The 24,574-nt window shown below is 41.0% G+C and overlaps 2 protein-coding genes and 1 long non-coding RNA gene across 5 annotated transcripts in view; 2 read left to right on the plus strand and 1 right to left on the minus strand.

Annotated features, from left to right (window-relative positions):
* The first annotated feature begins 3,971 nt into the window (after positions 1 to 3,971).
* On the plus strand, positions 3,972 to 10,343 carry LOC309501663 (exostosin-like 2). Its single transcript, XM_082173829.1, has 4 exons — positions 3,972 to 4,399; positions 5,595 to 5,665; positions 5,837 to 5,952; positions 9,146 to 10,343. Exons 1-4 carry the CDS (start codon positions 4,006 to 4,008, stop codon positions 9,537 to 9,539), a joined length of 975 nt encoding a protein of 324 aa, XP_082029955.1. The 5' UTR covers positions 3,972 to 4,005; the 3' UTR covers positions 9,540 to 10,343.
* A 1,435-nt stretch (positions 10,344 to 11,778) lies between these two features.
* Positions 11,779 to 24,574, minus strand: part of LOC309501653 (vascular cell adhesion protein 1-like) — an 83,948-nt gene continuing 71,152 nt past the window's right edge. For all 3 annotated transcript variants that reach the window (XM_082173815.1, XM_082173816.1, XM_082173814.1), the window contains 3 exons: positions 13,642 to 13,902; positions 13,295 to 13,555; positions 11,779 to 12,345 (listed from right to left, as the gene is read on the minus strand). In XM_082173815.1, coding sequence (XP_082029941.1) covers positions 12,212 to 12,345; positions 13,295 to 13,555; positions 13,642 to 13,902 — 656 coding nt within the window. In that variant the 3' untranslated portion in view covers positions 11,779 to 12,211. The remainder of the gene's footprint in view (positions 12,346 to 13,294; positions 13,556 to 13,641; positions 13,903 to 24,574) is intronic.
* LOC309501693 lies at positions 14,748 to 20,835 on the plus strand. The gene is made up of 3 exons (XR_014206972.1): positions 14,748 to 15,029; positions 15,196 to 15,699; positions 20,703 to 20,835. It is a non-coding gene; the product is annotated as an uncharacterized lncRNA (long non-coding RNA).

Genomic DNA, 24,574 nt, shown 5'->3' on the forward strand with positions numbered 1-24,574 from the left:
TCATAATTATGACTATGTCATTATGAAATTATGCGATAAAGTCAAAATTATGATAAACTTAGTCATAACTAGCTAAATAAGGCCTAACTATGACATACTAAGTCATAATTATATTAAAAAGAATAAAGAAAAATAACAATGATACAAACAAAGTCTAAATGATGACTGTTATAATTAGGAAATAATTATTTCTATGACATAATTTCAACTTTTCATCTCATAAATATCATCTCATGATTTATATGGTACCCAAAATTATGAGTCAGACCGGCCCAGTCAGATAAACAAGCAGTGAGTAGAAACACTCTTCTATCCTTTATATGTTGTTGCATTGGGATGTCATAAAGGCGCTTGTTCTCACCTAAACCCAGAATGGGAATGTTCAGTCCATTCGACAGCCCAACCGTAGGACAGGACAGCGCAGTGCAGCTGCTGGGAATTGTCAGCATATTTTATTTAGACCAGGGGTCGGCAACCCGCGGCTCTAGAGCCGCATGCGGCTCTTAAGCGCCGCCCTAGTGGCTCCCTGGAGCTTTTTCAAAAATATGAAAATGGAAAAAATATTTTTTGTTTTAATATAATTTCTGTAGGAGGAAAAACATGACAAACATTCTTAACCCTTTCGCACCTACGATCGCATCGGTGTGATCAGAACAGTCAGTGCATGACGTGATCAACTGCTAAATTCAAATGTGCTCTCGCGCGTTGGCTGGCGCTGAGCCAGAGACAGGCGCGCTCAGAGCTGTCATATATCACAACTTTTCAGTGTTTTCAACCACATAATGTTTATTTTAGGTTTCAGACATATAACGTTAAGTACTAAAAAAACAATACATTTGGAGTTTGTAAAATACACACTGATGTTAAAGGAAGAGGCAATAATCCTTTCCATTATAATTAGACACGTTTTATTCATATCAGATACACATTGTGTAAGTAACTTTAAAGTTTACTCTATTCTTCTTCCAGTTCACCAGCCACTTACTTTGATGTATTTCGGGAGAAGTGGATGAATTCACGTGTTGTAAATCCAACAGATCCGATTCTCTGAACTGCGTCTGCGGCCATCGCGCATAACGTTACAGCTCAACTAACGCGATCGTTATGGTGTTTAAACAACAAAATACTTCCACTTGCATATATTTGACAATCGGAATATCAGATATTTCATGCCATATCTAACAAATTTGTGAAAATTTTGAATAAAAAAGGAAAAATGACATAAAAGCAGATCATCATTCATTCAGCTCTGTTGTTGCTGCGGTGTGTCACGTGACACGAAATGACGCGTCACCTTGGAAACCATAAAGTGACACATTCTAAATAACGGTCGCCTTGAAAAACTTTAAAAAATATTTTAAACTTACGTGTGAAAGGTTTAAAGTTTTTCCACGTTGTAAAAATAATACACAAATAAATAAAACGTAATACATTAAAATTATAATGGAAGTTAAACTTAAAGCACCATCGTACAGCAGAGTAGTCACGTGGTGCGTCATTCTCTCCAGGATGCGCTGCAGGGAAAATAAACATTTAATCATGAATGCTCATTATGTATTTGTAGGCTACTTATCATTTTGATACTAGGGGGCTAATAAAGCTAATATAGACACTTACAGCATGTGTTGCCTTCATTATAAGGCTTATATAAGGCTTCTAATTTTTTGCGGCTCCAGACAGATTTTTTATTTTTTTTCGGGTCCAATATGGCTCTTTAAACATTTTGGGTTGCCGACCCCTGATTTAGACTAAAGCTCATGTGCACTTCTATGGACACAGCACGATTCGATGTGTATCAGAGAAGAAAACCCTAGTTTCTCACTAACTACCGCTCTCTGCAGGAAAGAACGCGAGCGTTTCTATAAATGTCTCTGTAAACTCACAGAATAAAACATGTGAAATGCCTCACCTATCTCTAATTTACAGATATTAGCGTCGTGAACGAAATTGTTCCGTTAAGTCGAATCTTTTAGTGAACCGAATGAACATGAATCATTTGCTAAACTGACCGAATCACTGACTCTAGCGGATCATTCGGACAAGAAAATTATAGTTATTGTAAATGCAAATAATATTTAGTTTCTAAATGGCTTTATGTTTTTAAAAGATAAATTGCTCCAACAAACTGAAATGGGATACATGGAATTATTTTTATTTTTTTTAAAAACAAAAACAAAAAAAACACCTGGCTGTATAAACCTCGTGGCCAACGCCAACCTTTTTTTTTTTTATGCTAAATAACATAAGAACATTGTCAATGAATTACATACAAATACATATACATATGATAATAATAATAATACAAAAATAATAATATTAATACAAAAACAATGAAAAAGAAAAGAGGACATGGCAAGAGATATAAGAAGGCATACACTACAAATGTATTTATACAATAACATACATTAGTGTACAAGGAAAGCTTTTAAGTGCATGTATTTTTAAATATATATATTTCTTCATAATATTTAATAAATCTTGGGGCTTTTTTTATTATTTATATATCCTAAGAGATTTAAGAAGTGAGATTAATTCAGTGTCAAAATAAGGATAGGATAGAATACCATTTGCTAACTTTTGTTTATTAATGAAGAATTTGCCATATAAAATAAAGAAATTAACAATATACTCTAGGGGTGGCCGACGCCAAGCCAAGTGGAATGACACCCCCTATGGTGACGTAAAGAACCACTGAACCGCGTTTGGAACCGATTCACGGAAATGAGTCGGACAGCCGTTCACTATAAGAAACTCAGTGCGCACGCGCGAGCAAGTAAACTTCCTTCAGGAGTCTTGGGTTATATGATGGGAACACACTTAATGAGGTACTTGTTGCTTTGTCTTATTTCAAAATGCAAATCTACTCATGTTACTGTCTATCATGACAGGTCTGTTGAGTTTATTTGCTTCATGACATGCATGTGATAATTCGTCGCATGCAGTGTCTTTCACCGTTAAAGTTTTAATTACAATGTTTTCTGTTGTTTTTAGACAGGCACACAGTCATTTTTCGTAAAACTGTTGGCATGCATGAAAGGCATCCGGGTATGATGAACATATGTGTTAGCACGTATTATTCCCTGTTTGTTGTGTTTGCTCGATGTGGACCTTTTATGTTTGCGCCATTAAACAACAACTGAAAATTCTGAGAATAAAACTTGCACAGATTGTGCAATATCTACATTTAATGTTTCCCCCTTTATTAAATTCCACCAATAAGTCCAGCTTCAGTGTGGAACTTTTTCACATATTTAGGCGAGTGGGTATAAGATTTTTTTTTATATTTTTGAAAGAAGTCTCTTGTGCTCACCAAGACTGCAAAAATACATTAACACCTGTAATATTTTGAAATATTATTATACTTTAAAATACCCTTTTTCTGTTTAATATCCGTTTATGTTATTTATTCCTGTGATGTCAAAGCTGAATTTTCAGCATCATCACTCCAGTCTTCAGAGTCACATGATCCTTCAGAAATCATTATCATATGCTGATTTGCCGTTTAATAAACATTTCTTACTATTATGAGTGTTGAAAACAGTTATGCAGCTTCATTTTTTTGTGGAAACCGTGATGCATTTAAAAAAAAAAATTATTCTTGATGAATAAAGTTCACAAGAACAGCATTTATTTGAAATAGAATGTTTTGTAATAAAGTAAAAGTCTTTACTGTAACTTTTTATATTAATGTTTTTTGAAACAAAAATATTGCATATCTCGTGTTTATGAGTATAATACATATGATCAATCATTGTCTAAGACGTTATTTCAGTAATAACAACATTTTGCTAAAAAAAAGAGAAAAAGTCACATGATCCTTCAGAAATCATTCTCATATGTTGATTTGCCATTCAATAAACATTTCTTACTATTATGAGTGATGAAAACAGTTGTGCAGCTTCATATTTTTGTGGAAAACGTGGTGCATCTCTGCATCTCTTCAAACCTCTTGTCTATTCTCCTGTCTTCAGGATTGGTTGGTGCTTCTGCAGATCATAGGGCCGCATGCGGACACACTTCATCATCATCTCTATTGTGTTGCTGCTTCTGGCCGGAGTCTCTCTGACCTTTTTATTGCCTAACAATGAGGACGGCAGGATTCTCCGACAGCTCCGCCATAGATCCAACGCCTCACTCCCCCTCCCGGACCCAGAGGACAGTTTTACTATAATCATGCAAACGTACAACCGCACCGATATACTCCTCAGGCTCCTCAATCATTATCAGGCTGTGCCTCACCTGCAGTGCATCATCATAGTGTGGAATAACCCCGGCGAGCCACCGCCCAGGAAACTATGGGATGCCCTCGGCCCACACCCTGTGCCCGTCTTCTTCAAAGAGCAGAGCGTCAACAGAATGCGCAATCGACTGCATCCGCACCCTGAGATCAAGACTGACGGTAGGTCAAGTCAAGTCAAGTTTATTTGTATAGCGCTTTTCACAATACAGATTGTATCAAAGCAGCTTCACAGTATTAAATTAAAATAATACAACAAAGTTTTTTTTTTTTTCAAGAGGAATTTATTGATTGATAAAATTAAATTAAATATCCCCAAAATATCCCCAACTGAGCAAGCCAAAGGCAACAGTGGCAAGGAACCGAAAAAACTCCATCAAGTGACCTAATGGTGTCCTAAAACTCCATCAGGTGACCTAATGGAGAAAAAAAACCTTGGGAGAACCCAGGCTCAGTCGGGGGCCAGTTCTCCTCTGGCATTTATGAGCTAGAGGCCGGATTGTAGTTTGAACTATAGGATTATATGAATGCCTGGCTGAAGAGATGCGACTTTAATCTAGTTTTAAACTGGGAGAGCGAGTCTGAGCAACGAACAGTATCAGGACAGTATAGGGGTGTGATTCTCACGTGAAGGAGAGGTGACCTGCCAGGTAGTTCACACAAAAAAAGTTAAAAATCCGTATTTTTCCCATTTAGGGTCAGGGGTCAATGACATTTGAGACTGCCCACGATAATAAAAAGGAAAAGTCTTTTAAAATCTAGATTAAAACACAAATGAGTGTACACATTTTTATTTAACGGGAACAGTGCAGATTACTAAACATTTTATTCATACAAATGTCATAAATTATTTATTCCTAAATACCGTCAAGATTTTAGGGAAGTCACATTTTAGAGCTGGGACTAATTTTGGCTTGTCATAAAAAGTCAAATAATATGATATTTTAAGAAACTTGACCGTAACACAGTCTTGAAGGTCCATTTGGACCGTTTTTACTTTATGCCCTACAAAATTATCTAAACAAATGTTAATTCAGAAATGAAAATCATGCTCATCATAGAAGTAGTGATGGTATGTATGAACCGCATTTTAATGTGCTATATTTTTAATAAATTAATAGATAAGTTAAATATGATTTCTGTCCTATTTATTTAATACAATGTAATGTTTTCTCAGAAGTATGTCAGTCAAACAGGTTTGGAACGGCATGATGGTGAATGAATTATGACAGAATTAATTGTCATTTATGGGTGAACTGTCCCTTTAAAGCACAATCCTTCTAGATTCATTACGACTGTATTTAATGTGCTCTTGTCTTTGAGATTGTACTGACCGACACTCTCTTTCACCCGGCAGCTGTTTTGATGCTAGACGATGACACATTGGTCAGTGTTCCTGACATCAGCTTTGCATTTTCTGTCTGGAAGGTAATGTTTGCCATAAGCATTGTGTTATTGACATTCTGTGGAGATATTTTCTGAAAGCAACTCTAGGAAATTTGATCTGTGTTTTACTTGACTATCTTTTTACATTCTGTTTCAATTTCTCTCTTCAGGGACAAATACATAAACTTGTTTTCATTTAAATTTGTGTTGTAGCAATTCCCAGATCAGATTGTGGGTTTTGTTCCACGGAAGCATGTGACCACAGCATCTGGTGTGTACAGCTATGGCAGCTTTGAGCTTCAGGATCCAGACAAAGGTGGAGGCGACAGGTGAGATTTGGAAAAATTCTGCATTTCCAAGTTAATGCAAAAGTCGGACATGAAACCAAAACTGACCTATAACTCGCTTCACCTCGGAAACAACTTTCCTTATATTTTTCATGGTTGAATATTCTGAAATATTACCAAGCAGTGTGAAAACATTGCTGTGACTAATAGCTGTAAAAGAGAGTGCGCTTCATACTAGGGCTAAACGATTAATCGCAATAAAACCGCACGCGATTTGGCAAAGGCTGCGATTATTTTATGCGCAGCTTGTCAGTGGAGTGCGGCTGATTGATAGTAAATACTGCCCCATTTGAACGCCAGAGGGCGCTCTCACACAGACACGATAAATATGCCCCGCCGCAGAAGCTGAATAAACAGAAGATTGAAACGCTTTGATTAAACATGACTTATAAATACACGACTGCCTTATTCTGTGTAAGAAGGCACATCATCTCACAGAAGGAGGAGCTCAACTGTCGTTATGAAGTGAGTTTGGAGTAAATGCATGTTATTAAATGTTGTCTGTTGTTGGACAAGAGGTTCATAAATGCTTCTCATGTTTGGAAAGATGTTTGACGCGTGTTGTTTTTTCAAATACTCGTTAAGTGACTCAAACTCACAGTGCTTTCAGATGGAGCAGCGTTTGCAGAGCCGTACATCAATGACAAGCTGCGCATAAAAAATTGTCGCAGCCTTTGCGATTTTAAAATCATGATAAGCCATCTCGATTTAAGTGCGATAACATGGAAAGTGCAATTAATCGTTCAGCCCTACTTCATCCCTCCTGAAAAGTGAAGCCAAAGCATTTCGATCGCCCCCTGGTGGCTGGCTGCAGTATAGGTCATAAAGTAAACCGCTATAAAAACGAAGTGTAACGTCATGATTGACAGCTGTGCTGCGCTTGCGATTGAGGGCTGCGTTTAAGTCCATTTGTTTATGCCCTTCCCTCGCTAACTTCCCCGTCTTGTTCACTCGGATGTACGACATTGCTTACATTGCATGAGTGCCCACTAGGAGAACGACTTCAGATGTTTTAAAGTTGACATTTATGTGATTAAAGTCAAGTCGACTAGCCGCTGATGACATCAGTAATGAACAAATAAGCCTGAACCTCGAGCTGAGACTCGAATGCGGGTTGCCTTGTTCTATGGCATATGACACACAGCGCTACCCACAAGGCTATTTCTCCTACATAACAGCTTATTTTGATCAGTTCTTTTGTCTTTGGGTCTTTATATTTCTCACAGATTTCTGCTCGTTCTAGATCACATACAGATAAAGCAGCGCAGTAAAGATGACATTTATATGAATGCATTAGTGAGAGAGCGATTGCGTGTGAATTAAAGGGATACTTCAGGATTTAGCATTAAGCTTTGTATTAGTAGAAAACCTGTAGTATTTTCGAATTACCGTGCTTTCCACCCTCATATCCCCCTGAGATGAGAGATTTATGTATTTTTTGTCTGGAAAAAATCCTCAGATGACGCAAAAATCGTCATTTTGCGTCATCGGAGGATTTTCTGGCCAGAGGCTAAAGACTACAGCCAATAGGAGGGGCTGTCCCGCATGTTTTCAGCCCGCCCATAGAGGGTGGGATCTCACTCACAGAATGTACACAGTATCAGCCGTCTTTCTTTGGAAGCTAAGCTAGAAGGCTCTTGTTCTGTGGAGAAAGCGGAGTAGTAGGGGTTACCATCCTCTTTCCCGGACATGTCCGGCCGTCGAGATCGTCCAAAATGTCCGGGATTCGGCTTTTGCTTTCTGCAGTCGCCATTCATTGTTTACATGCACACCTTTTGTTTCAATCTAACTGAATTCATTCCGATTGGTGAATCTGAATGTAGTGTTTACATGAACGCTAAACAAGTGATCGGTTGATGTGCGTTTTAACATTGCTAAGAAAATTCCCGCTCCTCCGTGAGAGATAGGAGATCGGCGCGTCTCAGTAATGACGCCACCGGCCTCTCATCGTTCTCCCGCGGCCGTCAGCCTCGTCCTGCTCGCCACAGTAAACATGATGAATGGCGACTGTAGAACGCAAAAGCTGAATCCCGGACATTTTGGGCGATCTCGATATCCCGGGCAAACTCGTCACGGAGACTCACTAGTAGCCTAACCTTGTTGTTTTCAACTGCGCTCTCTAACCGGGAGGCGTGGCTTGGGAGTGGCCTCGTAGAGCAGCAAAGCAAGTGCATTCTGGGAGTTGTTGTCTTTCATCCACATAAGCCAAAAATACATTTTCTGGCTTTTCTCAGTCTAGAAAGCTCCAAATTCAAAAATTTCTTTACATTTCTTATACATAAATGACCTATTTTAAATACACATTCATCTTTCCAGAGGTGAAGTATCCCTTTAATTATATCTGGCAGCGTCGCTCTACTAATAGTGAAGCTGTGGGTTTTAGTTAAGAAATTGATGCTTGAACTTTTCGGTTTCTAAGCTATTTTATTGATAAATCACAAAACAGTGTTGAGACAATACATTTCTGCACTGCTGAATGTTTCTGTGTGATCTGCATGTGATGTGATGTGTGCGCTACTGTCTGTATGTGTGTGTGTTACAATGCAGCAGTGCATTAGTTCAGAACGGCGATTAACTTACGTGTACAATAAGCGGTTTAAAACATTCATTCACCCGATTAATTTTGAGCATCCAGATGGTATAATCAAATATGTCTTGTGGTGCGCTCTCAGAGTATACATTTATTTGTCATGTTAACTTTGGAAATGGAGCGTAAAAGTGTACTTCAAAGATTTCTTATCCTGTTGCGCCCTCTATAGCCTATGATCAGCGACTAGTCGACTTCAAGTCGAAAAGTATTAATACTAAAAGTATTATTATAAGTAAATATAAATACTAAATATAAAATAAATACTAAATATAAATATTTTTAAAACCCCAAAAAGAAATAAAAATGACAAAAGCACATAATACAATTACTAAAACTTACGCTAATATGAAAAATAAAAATATAAAAGCTGATTTAAAATATGAATAGATACTATAATAGTATAGAAATAATCCTAAAATAACATTGGTTTTAAACTTTACTGATGAAGTGTTCCTTGTTGTGGACACTTAAATGCATTTGATCCCTATTTCACATTCTGAAAGTAAAATGTGTTGGGAAAAGAGCAGCACAAAAGTCACAACCACGCAATACAGCCGAATAAATGTCATTTCATCATTCCATTAGCTATTCAATGATCCTGGTGGGAGCGGCGTTCTTCCATCGGCGCTTCCTGGAGCTGTTCCGAGATCAGCCCGGTGAAGTGCACACTCTGGTGGACCAAACCCAGAACTGTGACGACATCGCCATGAACTTTGCTGTGGCACATCATCTCTCACAGGTGTCCGGACTGAAGCGCCCCTCCGGGGTGTTCGTGAGGCCCGTGGACATGCGTAACCTGGAGAAGGAAGCCAGCAGCGGGTATGTGGGCATGTGGCACAGAGCGGAGCACATGCTGCAGCGCTCCTACTGCCTCAACAAGCTGACACAGATCTACGGAGAAATGCCGCTCCGCTACTCCAACATCATGATCTCACAGTTCGGCTTTCCCAGCTATGCTAATCACAAGAGCAGGATATGATGTCAGCACATTTTGAGAGACAGGTGCAATCTCAGTAATGAGATATTATGTCATCTTTTTGGACAATTTTCGAGATTTTAAACACTTGAAAGTGCACATCTCATAATACATGAGTTTGTCCAACACAGGTTTGATGGAATTCTGCAACCGTAACATTTCTACATTCTCAGGTCTTTGTGGTTTTACATTTTTAATAGCTAGAAATGTAGTCTTAGATTCTTCTCCTTTTTTTATTTGAGAATTTATGCATGTTCTTATGATGCTATGAAAGCTTGTTTTCACCACAGAATAAAAAGTAAAAAGGATAATTATTTGTGACTTTTATCTCGCAATACAGACTTTATAACTTGCAATTGCGAGTTTATCTCATAATCAGGAGAAAAAAAGTCAGAACTGCGTGATAATACGGAACCTTTAAAGAGAGAAAATGAAGGGAAAAAATATGACATAGGAGTGAAAATGTATATTTATATTTAAAATGAAAAATACATTCTATATTATATAATGTATTTCAGTGCTTTTGCTTTCGCTCGCAAAAAAATATGTTCCCCTGAGAAAATTTGCTTTCGCTCGCAAAAAACACACAAGCTTGAACGCAAAGCATTGAAATATATTTTTTATGTATTCTTCCCATCTCCTATTTTTTCCATCTGCATGTCCCTAGAGGCTCTGTAAGATATAAACTTGCAATTGCGAGTCAGAATTGATATATAAACTCGCAATTGCGATTTATAAAGTCCAAATTGCAAGATATAAACTCACAAATCTGAGACAAAAAGTCAGAATTGTAAGATTAAAAAATTATATTTTAAGTTTTTATATGTGAATAAAATGTATCATTTTGTGGTAACTATTGATTTACATGCTGCAAACAGGAGAGAGAGAGACACTGACTGAAAGAAAGAAAGAAAGAAAGAAAGAAAGAAAGAAAGAAAGAAAGAAAGAAAGAAAGAAAGAAAGAAAGAAAGACGTGTGATTTACAGATCAAAGTGATCGCTACGAATGGAGCCAAAATAACTGCTGTGCCATAATCTATTTCCTGAGAACAAATCTGAATCCTTTAATTACAACAGCTTATCTCACACCAGGAAAAGCTTAGCAACTCCCTCATCTTTAGTTTATTTAAAAAAAAAAAAATTGTAATCAAAAACAAAAATTACATACAGTCCTTGTTACACGTTACATGTAGTTACTAAAGTAATAACAGTAAATTATGCATAATTAAATGCAACTAACCCTAAACCAAATCCTAATCCTACCCTAACCCTATAGTAAGTATATAGTTGCTTAATATTACTCAGAGTCAGCACTTAAATATATAATTACACTGTAACAATGACAGCTTAAAATAAAGTGCAACCCTCTATAGTAAGGAAATGTAGTTAATTAGTATTACTTAGTACCTGTATATATATGTTTGATATATTGCATATTCAGATAATCATACAACAACAAAAAATCTGGGGGCCACTTGTGCTGGCAACTTTTTTTTTTTTTTTTTTTGCTGGCAGGGAAATCTATAAATATTTTCAAAGAATTTAACATTTCATAATGTTTGTTCAAATTATAATTTTTTTTTTTTTTACTTAACAGTGGTCATCAAAATATGAATTTTGATATGAATCAGAAAGCTCTCAGATTTACTCAAAAATATCTTAATTTGTGTTCTTAAGATGAACGAAGGTCTTACAGGTTTGGAACGACATGCGGGTAAGTAATTAATGACAGAATATTTATTTTATTAGAGAGTATTTGGCTAAGCATCCGCTATAAGTTTATGGATATTCACAGTTCATTGTCAGGTATCAAGATATCAAGCACATGATGCAAGATAATATAAGGAAATGAGGTTAAGTAGAGAAAAGTGTAACACTTTATTTAAAGCTGTCAGTATTACTGTGTAATTATACATTTAAGTACTGAGTAATAATAACTATATGTACTACTTACTATAGGGTTAGGATGATGGTTTGGTTTATGGTTAATTGCATTTAATTATGCATAATTTATAGTTATTATAAGTAATTAATGAGTTTTAATTTTTGGGTGAACTGTATATACGTTGTATTTAGAGATTGTCCATCAAATATCCATCTTATTAGAAAATAACACTGTTAGTATAAACGCTAAGCCTAAGCTTAAAGCAGCTGAGGGCTACGCAGAGGTTTGAAGTCGGCTAGTTGACGCGCTTGCCGTGGCCGCTTTGTTTGGTTCAGAAATAATGTAACAGGAGTTCAAGTTCTGATTTCCTCTCTGTCTTGAGAGATATGATTTATTGTTACACAAGGTCTTCATTATCCATAACGGAACAATTTTCCATCTTCATCGACACTGTCACATTATCAAACATACACCCACCGCATCCGTGGCGGTCAAAAACTAGTTGGCCATTTCCCCTCTGGCAACACCTGTGTCTGATTACACCTACCCTCCTAAGTAGATGAGCCCCATTTAGCTATGCCATGACCATAGTACCACCTACTGGCCAAACCTGGAAATAAACGCTGAAATGGCTCTAACAGTTAGTAATAAAATGACTAAATAAGTACAGAAAACACAGCCCAGCTATGTATTCACCTGGCTGTCTATGAGACATTTACAGTATAGATAATGTCCAGGTGAATGTTCCTTTCAGATCAATGCTTCATTTTGTTGATGTGCTCTTCATCTGTTTAGCTGAGTGTGATGTTACTGGAGTTTGTCCTGGCTTTCTTTCTGCAGTATCGGATCAGCAGCCCAGCGATAGTCAGCAGTGACACCGACCCTGCAGTGGGCAGTATTGCCATTTTCACCACATCGGGTAGTGCTAGATTTAAAGGGTAAAGAATCATTGGAGTAGAGAAACATCATTGTAAGTGAAATATTATATTCCAGCCTTATTGAATAAGTTATGATTAGTGCTGTTGTATAATGTCTCAGCCAAAGGGGGTTGTAGATATTTGTATGACTTTTTTTTAATTAGAGGCAGTCATGGCCTAGTGGTTAGGGAGTTGAACTGGTAACCCAAAGGTTGCTGGTTCGATTCCAGAACCGGTGGGAAATGACAGGTGCCCTTATCGCTCCCCGGGCGCCACACAAAGGCTGCCCGCTGCTCTGGGTGTGTGTATCCACGTTTGTATAATGTGTTAACTACTCACTACTCTGCTCCTAATGTGTGTGCATTAACTTGGATGGGTTAAATGCAGAGGTCATATTCCAAGTATGGGTTACCATACTTGGCCATCACTTTCACTTTCACTTAAAGTTATACTATGTGACCATTTTTTTTTTTTAAATAATAAAATATAAATAATGAGCAAGTACATCATAAAACCATCTTTCAAAATGTGTTACCATAAATCAGTATGGTAGGCCTATAATAATTATTCCCGTTTTAGAGTTGTCAGCATGGATTTGCCAGGAAACTGTATACTTTCATTATTCCTCCGCGCATGTTTATGTTATGTCCATAAATAAATTATAGAATGTCAGGCAGGCTACTATGATATGCACTGAAAGTAGCTTAAAGCCACAACAACTGAATCTGTAACTGAAACGAGTTTGCGAGCAAAAAGGGAAAGTGACAGAAGCTACCCGTCATAAAACATGAGTCAACATATTTGATCACAGGAGTTGAGTCATTGTCCAAATTGAAAACTGAAGAATATGAATAAAAACTATAATAGCCTATAAATACTAAAATAAGACTGGTGCAAAGTGACTTCCCATGCAAAGACATTTACTAAGCGAAATCTCCAGAAATGTTCCAAACTCACCTTCGACTGTAATGTTGATTGTGCTTCTCTCAGTGCCGAAGTCATTTTTTGCTTCACAAATGTAAATCCCTCCGTCTGTTATTTGGACTGATGGGATGTTTAAAAGCACAGCTTGTTTGTTCAAAGCTCCTGACGCAGCGCTCTGTTTATACAGAGTCAGTCCTGCTGACCCATCGTCTGAAGAACACAATATGGTTATGTTCTCTCCTTCTTTTGGGTCTCCTCTTTGGCTTAGCTGGATTTTGGGGATGTTTGGAGGACCTGCATTTAAATGGAGTTTAAAGATCATGGACAGGTTTAAAATGGTTAGCCAAGACAGCTAATCTTATCCTGATTCATTTACCCACCTTGAACAATGACTTTTACCCTCCTTTGCTGGCTTCCCACTGCATTGCTTGCATCACAGCGGTACCAACCTGCCTGAGACCTGGAAGCGTTATTTATTATGAGCTTTTCATTCTGGCTCTTAATCTGTGCAGGTTCAGTCTCCTCTTTCCACCACAAGATTGTTGGTTGGGGATCTCCATCTGCCTGACATGTTATCTCCAAATGTTCACCAAGCTTTATTGAGGGATTATTACTGGAAATTGTAATAGTCCCTGGACCATCTTAGAAAGAAATGTAGAATCAATTATGACAAATGAAAAGTGATTTAATTTAATTGTTAATAAACTTGTATTATTGAATATTCCGTGTTCAGTACAAGTTAAGCTCAATCGACACCACTTTTGACAATGTTGATTAAAAATTCCCATTTATCTTTCCTTTTCTTTAAAAATAAGCAAAAATGTTGGTTAAAAGGTGCTTAGGCTGTGGTCATGCTAGACTTTGAGCAAGCACATTTTTTACGGACTCCGCAATGGTCATAATATGACATCACACTCTGCTGCGTTAAAAAAAAATGTATGCAATCTACTGCACTTCTGCAGATTTAAAGTTTGCGTTTTTTATTTATTTAGCTAAGATCTTCTATTGGACACACGTCTTCACAAGATACAAATTCATAGGGCAAAGTTCACCAACACAGTGAAATCCATACATGTTTGCATTTCCTGTCTCCAGCATAAAATTTAAGCTTCCCCGGGCGCCGCCATTGATTAGCAGACCATCACCTGCTGTTAGCATTCCATTGACTCCCATTCATTTTGGTGTCACTTTGACAGCGAATAACTTTACATCTGAGGCGTTTAAAGACTCAATTTGTCCATTATTTATTTCTAAAGAAACACAAAAATGTATAAAAGGCTCCATTACCTTGTATCTTACGTTATGGCCCCGTAGAAGCTGTTTTTGTAAAAATAGGCTTACGATTGCGTCATAACCACGCGACTCTCTGTCACACAGTAGAGAGATTACCGTATGGACAGGAGGAGAAGCTCGCAGGCAATCGGGGGGACGTGGAGGCAAAATGACAAAATAATTAATCAGAATACTTAGCAAAAGTTGCTCCTGCTCCTAGCTCATGGACACCTCCTGCTCATGGACACCTCCTACTCACACTCTCCGTCTCTGCAAGTTTCGGAAGGGAATGATTCAGATTTCTCTTGGCACAGCTACTAGAAGACAGACGGGTTGCTCACGTCTCATCTACGTCGTCAAGCTCAGTTTGAGTCTGCGCAGTACGCTCGGCCATCAGGAAGTGAGTGCTTCTAATTGACTTCACTTTTCTCCGTTGAATCCAATGGGGTCGCTGTGTCCATTTATATTACTGTCTATGGCAGTGGTTCCCAAACCTGTCCTGGAGTACCCCCAACACATTTTCTTTGTCTCCCTAATCAAACACACCTGATTCAACTCATCAGCTCATTAACCCGTGTGATAATGAGCTGATGAGTTGAATCAGGTGTGTTTTGATTAGGGAGACAAAGAAAACGTGCAGTGTTGGGGGTACTCCAGGACAGGTTTAGGAACCACTGGTCTATGGTACACTTTGTACACGAGTACAATGTGCTATTTGTTTACTTTCAGACTGACGGCAGAAGGTCTGGACTCCATAACAGTGTCATTGGCCAAGGACAGCCTAAGAGGACGTCTGACTGACATGTCACATTTCGTTATGTTTAGGGGCATGAAAATGTAAAATCAATGTCCCTACAATATTTTAGACTGGTGTGTTTGTTTGTTCGTGTTAAAAATAGAGTTGTTCTGGCGCTGGGATGTGTTGTCTTTGAAGTCATGATGAGTGTTCGTTGTTGCTGTTATCAGGCAGAAGGGAACTGTGCTCTCTTGGCGCTCGTGCACAGTCCTAACAGATTTACAGCGATAACAGGAAAATAATGCAACAAAGTTTGTTTCGGCTGTATAGCAGCTCTAGTAGAAAATAGCGTCATAGTCCAGCTTAAGTAAGTTCAGTGATGGTTAATTTTTGTTGTAAAAAAGTGATCAATTTAGTGCATATATGTCAAGTCAAGTCAAGTCAAGTTTATTTGTATAGCGCTTTTCACAATACAGATTGTATCAAAGCAGCTTCACAGTATTAAATTAAAATAATACAACAAAGTTTGTTTCAAGAGGAATTTATTGATTGATAAAATTAAATTAAATATCCCCAAAATATCCCCAACTGAGCAAGCCAAAGGCAACAGTGGCAAGGAACCGAAAAACTTCATCAAGTGACCTAATGGTGTCCTAAAACTCCATCAGGTGACCTAATGGAGAAAAAAAAAACCTTGGGAGAACCCAGGCTCAGTCGGGGGCCAGTTCTCCTCTGGCATTTATGAGCTAGAGGCCGGATTGTAGTTTGAACTGTAGGATTATATGAATGCCTGGCTGAAGAGATGCGACTTTAATCTAGTTTTAAACTGGGAGAGCGAGTCTGAGCAACGAACAGTATCAGGAAGACTATTCCAGAGTTTTGGAGCCAAATGTGAGAATGCTCTCCCTCCTTTGGTGGTTCTGGATATCCTAGGTATGACCAAAAGCCTTGAATTTAGTGATCTTAAAGAGCGCGATGGATTATAGGGTGATAAAAGATCCGTTAAATAGACTGGAGCTAAGCCGTTTAGGGCTTTATAAGTCAGTAGCAATACCTTATAATTAATACGGAACTTTATAGGTAACCAATGCAGTGATGATAAAATCGGTGTTATATGATCATATTTTCTTGATCTAGTAAGAACTCTAGCCGCGGCATTTTGGACTAACTGTAGCTTGTTTATTGAGGATGCAGGACAACCAGCTAGTAAAGCATTACAGTAATCCAGTCTCGAGGTCATGAATGCATGAACTAACTTTTCTGCATCAGAAACTGATAGCATATTACGTAGCTTAGCAATGTTTCTAAGGTGGAAAAAGGCTGTTTTTGTAACATATGAAATATGATTTTCAAAAGACAGGTTGCAATCGAGTATAACACCCAGGTCTTTTACTGTAGAGGATAAAGTAACAGGACATCCTATGATGTTAAAGTTGTATTGTGCGAGGTTTTGTGGGCGGTTTTTTGAACCGATAAGTATTACCTCTGTCTTGTCTGGATTTAATAAAAGAAAATTACGGGTCATCCAATCTTTTATATCTTTAACACACTCTGTCAATTTGGAAAATTTTGCGTTTTCATCCGGCCGTGATGAAATATATATTTGAGTGTCATCAGCATAACAATGGAAACTAATTCCATGTTTCCTTATAATATTTCCAAGTGGCATCATATATATTGAAAATAACAGAGGGCCTAATACAGATCCCTGCGGCACTCCATAGTTCACTGGAGTTATGATCGATTTTTCTCCATTTAAATAGACAAAATGGTAGCGGTCAGATAGGTATGATTTGAACCAGCTTAGTGCTTGTCCTTGAACACCAGTATAATTTTGTAGTCGATCTAAGAGTAATGTATGATCTATAGTATCGAACGCAGCACTAAGATCAAGTAAAACTAGTATTGAGATACAGCCTTGGTCAGAAGCTAAAAGTAAATCATTTGTGATTTTAACGAGCGCAGTTTCAGTGCTATGATGCGGTCTGAATCCAGACTGAAACTTTTCATAGATCTCATTTTGTTGCAAGAAAGAGCCCAGTTGAGCGGACACCACTTTTTCTAATATTTTAGACATAAATGGAAGATTTGAAATGGGTCTATAATTTGCTAGATTATTATGATCTAATTGTGGTTTCTTAATGAGAGGTTTTATAACTGCCAGTTTAAATGTTCTTGGAACATGACCTAAAGATAAAGACGAGTTAATAATATTGAGGAGAGGATCTTCCACTACAGGTAACACTTCTTTCAGTAGTTTAGTTGGTATAGGATCTAATAAACATGTTGTTGTTTTAGATGAAGTGATAAGTTTATTTAACTCTTTTTGTTCTATAGTTGTAAAGCACTGTAATTGTTCTTTCGGGGTGATAATTGAAGCTGAATTATAAGGCGCGATTGAAGATTGAACGTTTACAATTGTGGTTCTGATGCTTTCTATTTTCTCAGTGAAGAAGTTCATGAAATCATTACTACTGAACTGTAACGGGATATTTTGTTCGGGTGGCGTCTGTTTATTTGTTAGTCTAGCCACGGTGTTAAATAAAAACCTTGGATTGTTTTGGTTGTTTTCTATTAGTTTGCGGAGGTGCTCAGCCCTGGCCGCTTTTAGGGCCTTTTTATAACGTGACATACTGTCTTTCCACGCGATTCTAAAGACCTCTAAATTAGTTTGTTTCCATTTACGCTCTAAAATACGCGTTTCTCTCTTTAAAACATGCGTAGTATTGTTATACCATGGTGCTTTATTTTTCTCTCTGACCTTTTTTAATTTAATAGGTGCAACCTCATCCAATGTTCTAGAGAGAATGGTGCTCATAGTGCTAGTTAGTTCTTCTAGTTCATCTGTTTGTTTGGGTTCAGGCAGCAGCTGAGACAGATTAGATAAGCAATTTGAGAAATTATCTATGGTGGATGGGAGGATTGTTCTGCCTGGTTGATAACGCGACGCCGCATGACATATTACAGCAGTACGTAATATGCAAGTTACCATGTAGTGATCAGTGACTTCATCACTTTGTGGAATGATATCTATATCGGTTGGATCGGTTCCATGTGATATAATTAAATCGAGTGTATGATTAAGACGATGTGTTGGTCCGGTGACGTTTTGCTTGACCCCAAATGAATTTAATAAATCTGTAAACGCAGCTCCTAACGCATCATTTGGATTATCTACGTGTATGTTAAAATCTCCAACAATTAGTGCTTTATCGACATTGACTAATAGGTCTGAGAGAAAATCTGCAAACTCTTTTAGGAAATCAGCGTAAGGCCCTGGCGGTCTATATACGGTAGCCAAGGCTAGAGATAATAGGGATGTTTTTCTAACATCTAAGAGCGTAACATTTAGTACAAGTACTTCAAATGAAATAAACTTATAACCCGTTTTCTGGGTAACATTTAGAATATCTTTATAAATGGTTGCAACACCTCCGCCACGACCAATCAGACGGGGCTCATGCTTATAACAGTATCCAGGAGGAGTAGACTCATTAATACCGAAATAATCATTTGGTTTAAGCCAGGTTTCAGTAAGGCAAAGTATATCGAAGCTATTATCTGTGACTATTTCATTTACAATAACTGCCTTAGGTGTGAGTGATCTAATGTTTAGAAGACCTAGCTTTAGAAATAGTTTTTGTTTACTAATAGCAACATTTTCTGTTTTAATAACAATTAGATTTTTCCTAGATCCTGCATTAGATTTATTATTTGATCTCACTAAACGAGGAATAGACACGGTTTCTATGCAATGTTCTACACTAGTATTTATATCAGTTGAATTGGTGCAGCAGAGACTATGATTTGGACTTTTGGTTACTAGTCAAAGGGTATTTAACATTTTGGAGATGTTATCTGACAGAAGATCCGCTCCGAATCTGCTTGGGTGTAAGCCATCAGCACGGAAAAGCCTAGGACGCTCCCAAAACAGATTCCAATTATTTACAAAGAGCAGTTTCTGCTCATTGCACCATGACATTAACCATTCATTTAGCGCAAATAATCTGCTGAACTTTTCATGCCCTAGTCGGTACGTGGGAAGCGGTCCTGACACAATGATCGTTGTTTCAGGCGATGTGCTGCGTACCGTATCGATTAGATTCCTGAAGTCTTTCTTCAGAATCTCCGTCTGGCGCAGCCTGATGTCGTTCACTCCCGCGTGCAGGACCACAGTTCCGACGCGCTCGTCACCGTTCAGGATCTCGGGAACGCGAGCAGCGATTTCAGAAACACGAGCACCAGGAAAGCAGTGACTTTGCACCTTACTTTTACCTAACGTAGCGTGTACATGCCGAACGATGGAATCGCCGATGATCACAGCATCGCGTTCTGTTTCGCGTAGAGGGGAGAAGCGGTTTTGTGTCGATAACTCGAAAACCGGGAGGGTCGGAGAAAGTCTTGGTCTAAACCTGACTCGCGTCTTCCGCTGCGGAACCACCCAGGCTTCGTGGTGGCGTGTTGGAGCCGGAGTGAACGAGACCATGGCTGATTTCGACCGATGCTGAGGAACGCACGGAGTAGACGCGGTCGGAGTCAGCGGGTTAGTAACGTTAAACACTGATTTGTGTGCATCGGCGCGTGATGTTTCAAGAGCCAAACACCGGTCTCTCAGCTCGGCCTGTCTCAATAAAAGGTTGTGGATCTGTTTCTCAACAGCTTCCAGCTCAGACTGCAGTGCGTGAAGCTCAAATGTGTCCTCACCTGCACCAAGCGGTAGACTACTTACATCTGATATATTCGCCATTTTAACAGATGGACAGTGAGTTAGCAACGAAGCTACCAGTGATGCTATCAATATTAATACTAATTTATATTATAAGTTTGTTTGTAAGTGAGTGTGGAGAAGACGCGTTCAGCCGTGATCCATGGACGTAACCTTTAAGAGTATGCAGCGTTGGATCACTAATAGGCTTGAGACGCGTCTGCTCAACAGTCCGCGTTGTAACTATGAGGTTTTTTAGGTTTTTTAGTGGTAGGGGTGTAGAGTAGACGCACGATAGGCGAAAAAAAAATGTTTGTTTATAAGTGAGTGTGGAGAAGACGCGTTCAGCCGTGATCCACGGACGTAACCTTTAAGAGTATGCAGCGTTGGATCACTAATAGGCTTGAGACGCGTCTGCTCAACAGTCCGCGTTGTAACAATTAGGTTTGAGCAGTAACATTAGTGCTTCTCAGTGAGGAAAAGTAGAAAATGTTCGTTGTAAGCGAGTTTAAAGAGAAAAATCAAGAATTATAAATCAAATCGATAGAGCTCCAAAAACAACAACGCATTCAGACGCAACGCATGATAATAACAGGACAAGACATTACTCACCGTGTTTGTTGAGTGTTTCTTACTCACCTGAGCTTTTCTGAACTCAAAGGCGCGAGCGCGCGAGAGAAAATAAATAAATAAAAATAGCTGAGCGCACACGGGTGGCGTGTTTACAGTGAGAAATATGAGCCACATATTATGAGATATATATGAGCCACCGTGATGTCATCGTCCAGCTCAGTTCAGTTCTCATATAATGGTGTCAATGCAGGAAGATCAATAATATTATTGAATATCACGTTCAAATAACAGGTTCTCTTACGAGAGGTACTCTCGTACTGCGTAATATCTTACGCTAGGGGAAATCTCTTTTCCGCGAGATACTGAAGCCAAAAAATTATCCTTAATTTTGAAATAATGTAAAACGCGTTGCGGCAGCATGCAGACATAGGCGAGACAGCTCGCGCGCCTATTGGCTGCCCTGCGGCAACTGCAGCAGCCTATCGATAAGGCCCTATCGTGACGTCATCACCAATGGGGGCGCTTCGCGCCCCATACGTCACGTCCCGCTGAAACGGGCGTGGCCTGGGGCTATAAATATAGCATCGAAAGGCTAGCTTACCGATTTTTCATCTCTTCAGCGGAGCTCACGCATCGCTGGATCCAGAGAGAAGAAGCCGCGCCGTGGAAACAGCATTTCAGCGGGACGAGTTCGGTACCTGGAGTCGCTGGGCGCGCCGCCTTCAACCACCGTTCCTGCTACGCTATCCGGCGTTATATCCTTTCATTGCTTTGTGTGTGTTCGCCGCCGCGACTCACACTCCCTTTCTAAAAGAGCAGAGCGTCTTTTTCAAGATGTCTCGTCCATCCTGTGGCTCGTGCCGAGCCCCACTCAGCGACGGGGACCGCCATGTCATCTGCGTTTCCTGCCTGGGTGAAGGACATGCGGCTCTAGCGCTCGCTGACGGCGGATGCCCTCACTGCGAGCTTATGCCTATGGCGACTCTGAGGACTCGCATGGCAACTTTCCACGAGCCTGCACCCCCCGCTTCGACGCCGCGCCGTAAAAAGCGCCGTGCTCAGCGGATCCCTGAGCCTCCCACCGAGAAAAGCTCGCCGGTGCGCCTGCCAGCTTCGCCGTCTGCTTCTCTCGAGTCTCTCACTCCCGGACAGTGGCCGCCGCTGGCCGCCGCTTCCGCCGGAGATGACAAGGAAGAAGCGGCAGTTTTCGAGGAGGACAACTGCTCTATCCTGGCTTCGGACAGCGAGGATTGGGCGAGCTCTGTGGACCTCGCCCCTTCTTCTGCCCGCGAGTCGTCAGGAAAACGGGCCAGCATTGAAGCTGAGCTGATGCGTCTGCTCACACAGGCCACAGAGAGCCTCGGCCTCGAGTGGTCCGCGCCCGCCGAGCCTACACGCAACCGTCTGGACGGCTGTTTTCTGCAAGGGGACCGCGTTTCCACGCCCTCAAGACCCGCCCCGTTTCTTCCTGAGCTTCATGAAGAACTGGCAAAGTCTTGGAGCGCCCCTTTTTCAGCCAGGCTACGTTCCTCTGCTTCGGCGGCATTCTCCGTGGTGGACGGTGCCAAAGACAGAGGATACCTCGCTCTCCCTCTAGTGGAGGAGGCGGTAGCAGCCCATCTTTGCCCGCCCTCTGCTGGACGGCGGACTAAGACGGCGCTACCTTCAAAAGCCTGCCGCGCTACTTCCACCCTGCACAGTCGCGCTTACACCGCCGCTGGGCAGGCTGCATCAGCGCTACACACTATGGCCACTCTCCAGATCTTCCAAGCTAACCTTCTCCGAAAGCTGGACGAGGAAGGCACGGAAGTAATCAACGTGGCGGATTTAAGGAGCGCTACGGACCTCGCACTCCGCGCTACGAAATCCGCTGCACAGGCCATAGGGCGGAACATGGCCTCTCTCACCGTTGCTGAGAGACACCTCTGGCTGACGCTTTCAGAAATGCCGGACTCGGAGCGCTCTGTGTTCCTCGACGCCCCCGTTTCTGCTACTGGCCTCTTTGGATCGTCCGTCAAAGATTTCGCGGACAGATTCGCTGAGGTACAAAAGACGTCGCAGGCCATGAAGCACTTTTTGCCAAAGCGCTCTAGCTCCGCATCAGGCCGCTCTAAACAGCCGTCTGCTCGCAGCTCGCAGCCACCGCCCCCCGCCGCCGCTTCACAGCGTCGACAGGCCCGGGACCAGAGACCACGCTCTCGCTCTGCCGGCCGCCGCCCCCCACAGCGTGGGACTCGGCCGAAGGTTGAGATGAAGCCCGAGGCCTCAAAGTCTTCCTAGCCAGCTTAGGAAAACGACGGTGTTCAAGCCCCGCTGCGGCCGGGTTTCCACCAAAACTTCCCGCTCGTCCAGTTCCATTACATGCGACTGTTCCAGTGTACTCTGCAGTAAACAAGTCGGTTGCATTACCCGCTTGCCTGTACACAAACGCCGTTTTCACGGCGACCCAGATAAATCCTGTAAAGAGCGTATTTTCTGGTATTCCGGCCACGGCCGACGGTGTTATGAGTGTAGTAAAAATGCCCACTGCCCAGTGCCCATTCCTACACACAGACACAGCCCGCCCCACAGGGCTCGCGCACATAAAATCGACTCATGTCGATTGCGCACAGAATGTAGTGAACGTGCCCACGTCCCAGTGCCCACAAACACTACACGCTGCATGTCTCTTGGTTTCTGTAAAAACGAAACCAACACACATACAACCGACTCAGGTCGATGGTGTTTTCAGTGCAAATGTGCCCGCTGTCCTGCGCCCACATTCACTCACAGACATGACGAATCCCTCGGTTTCCCCCACGCTCGCCGTCTCTCAGCTACCTGCCGTGAGAGAGCCGAGCGCGGGCGAACCGCCCGCTGTGATCAAAACACTCCCCGCCTCGAGCGCTGCAAATGCGGTGTCTATAATACAGCATACCGAAGCTCCCCGGTCGCCACTATGTCACGACCAGAGCTCCAATCTCATTCAACCCTTAGCTATGCACGCACATGCGTGGGCAAAGCTTCCCGGTGTATCAGAATGGGTGCTGAACATTATAAAAAGAGGCTATTCGCTACAGTTCGCTCGACGTCCCCGCCGTTGTGCGGTGCGAGTCGAAACCACGGTAGAAAAGGAAGTAGCAAGTGTACTTCGTACCGAAATTGCGAAGCTGTTGAGCAAAGGGGCAATAGAGCCTTTATCTCAAGCTCAGAGCGAAGGGGGGCTATACAGCAGATATTTTCTGGTTCCGAAAAAAGACGGGGGTCTCAGACCCATTCTAGATCTAAGACAACTGAACGTAGCGCTTTCAAAACGCAGGTTCAGAATGCTCACAACCAAGAAAATCCTCGCGCAAATTCGCCACGGGGACTGGTTTGTGTCAATAGATCTGAAAGACGCGTATTTCCAAATACAAATAGCGTCACGTCACAGGCGATTTTTGAGATTCGCCTTCGAGGGCCAGGCTTATCAATACACAGTCCTACCGTTTGGCCTGTCCCTAGCACCCCGTACATTCACGAAGTGCATGGACGCAGCCCTCGCTCCCCTGAAACTTCGGGGAATGCGAGTTTTGAACTACTTGGACGATTGGCTGGTTCTAGCTCAGTCACATACGGAGCTCATAGAACACAGAACCATTTTACTCGAACATCTCGAGAATCTGGGTCTCAAAGTCAACTGGGCGAAAAGTTCACTGTCTCCCAGTCAGAGAATATCTTTCCTGGGCACAGAACTGGACTCGCTGTCAATGACAGCTCAAATATCGCTACAGCGCAGATTGACTATTCAGCGCATGACAGAAACCTTCCGCCGCGGCACTATAGTCCCGCTAAAGAAGTTTCAAAGGATGCTCGGTCTCATGGCAGCAGCATCCACAGTTCTCCAGCTGGGTCTGCTTCGCATGCGCCCACTGCAGTTCTGGCTACAAGCGCAAGTACCGCGTCGAGCATGGACTTCAGGTCTCTTTCGTCTCAAGGTCGATCAGGAATGCGTCTCAGCACTGATACCCTGGAGAGCGACCGACTGGTACCAGTCAGGTGTAAGCCT

This window comes from Leuciscus leuciscus, assembly GCF_965113295.1.
Source record: "Leuciscus leuciscus genome assembly, chromosome: 6".
Classification (NCBI taxonomy): domain Eukaryota; kingdom Metazoa; phylum Chordata; class Actinopteri; order Cypriniformes; family Leuciscidae; genus Leuciscus; species Leuciscus leuciscus.

Bases quoted from the DNA above. Each gene is read 5' to 3' on its own strand.
- LOC309501663 (XM_082173829.1), top strand. From the start codon at position 4,006: ATGCGGACACACTTCATCATCATCTCTATTGTGTTGCTGCTTCTGGCC. The intron at 5,666-5,836 runs GTAATGTTTGCC...TTTGTGTTGTAG, and splicing joins TTGCATTTTCTGTCTGGAAG to CAATTCCCAGATCAGATTGT. The intron at 5,953-9,145 runs GTGAGATTTGGA...TCATTCCATTAG, and splicing joins GACAAAGGTGGAGGCGACAG to CTATTCAATGATCCTGGTGG.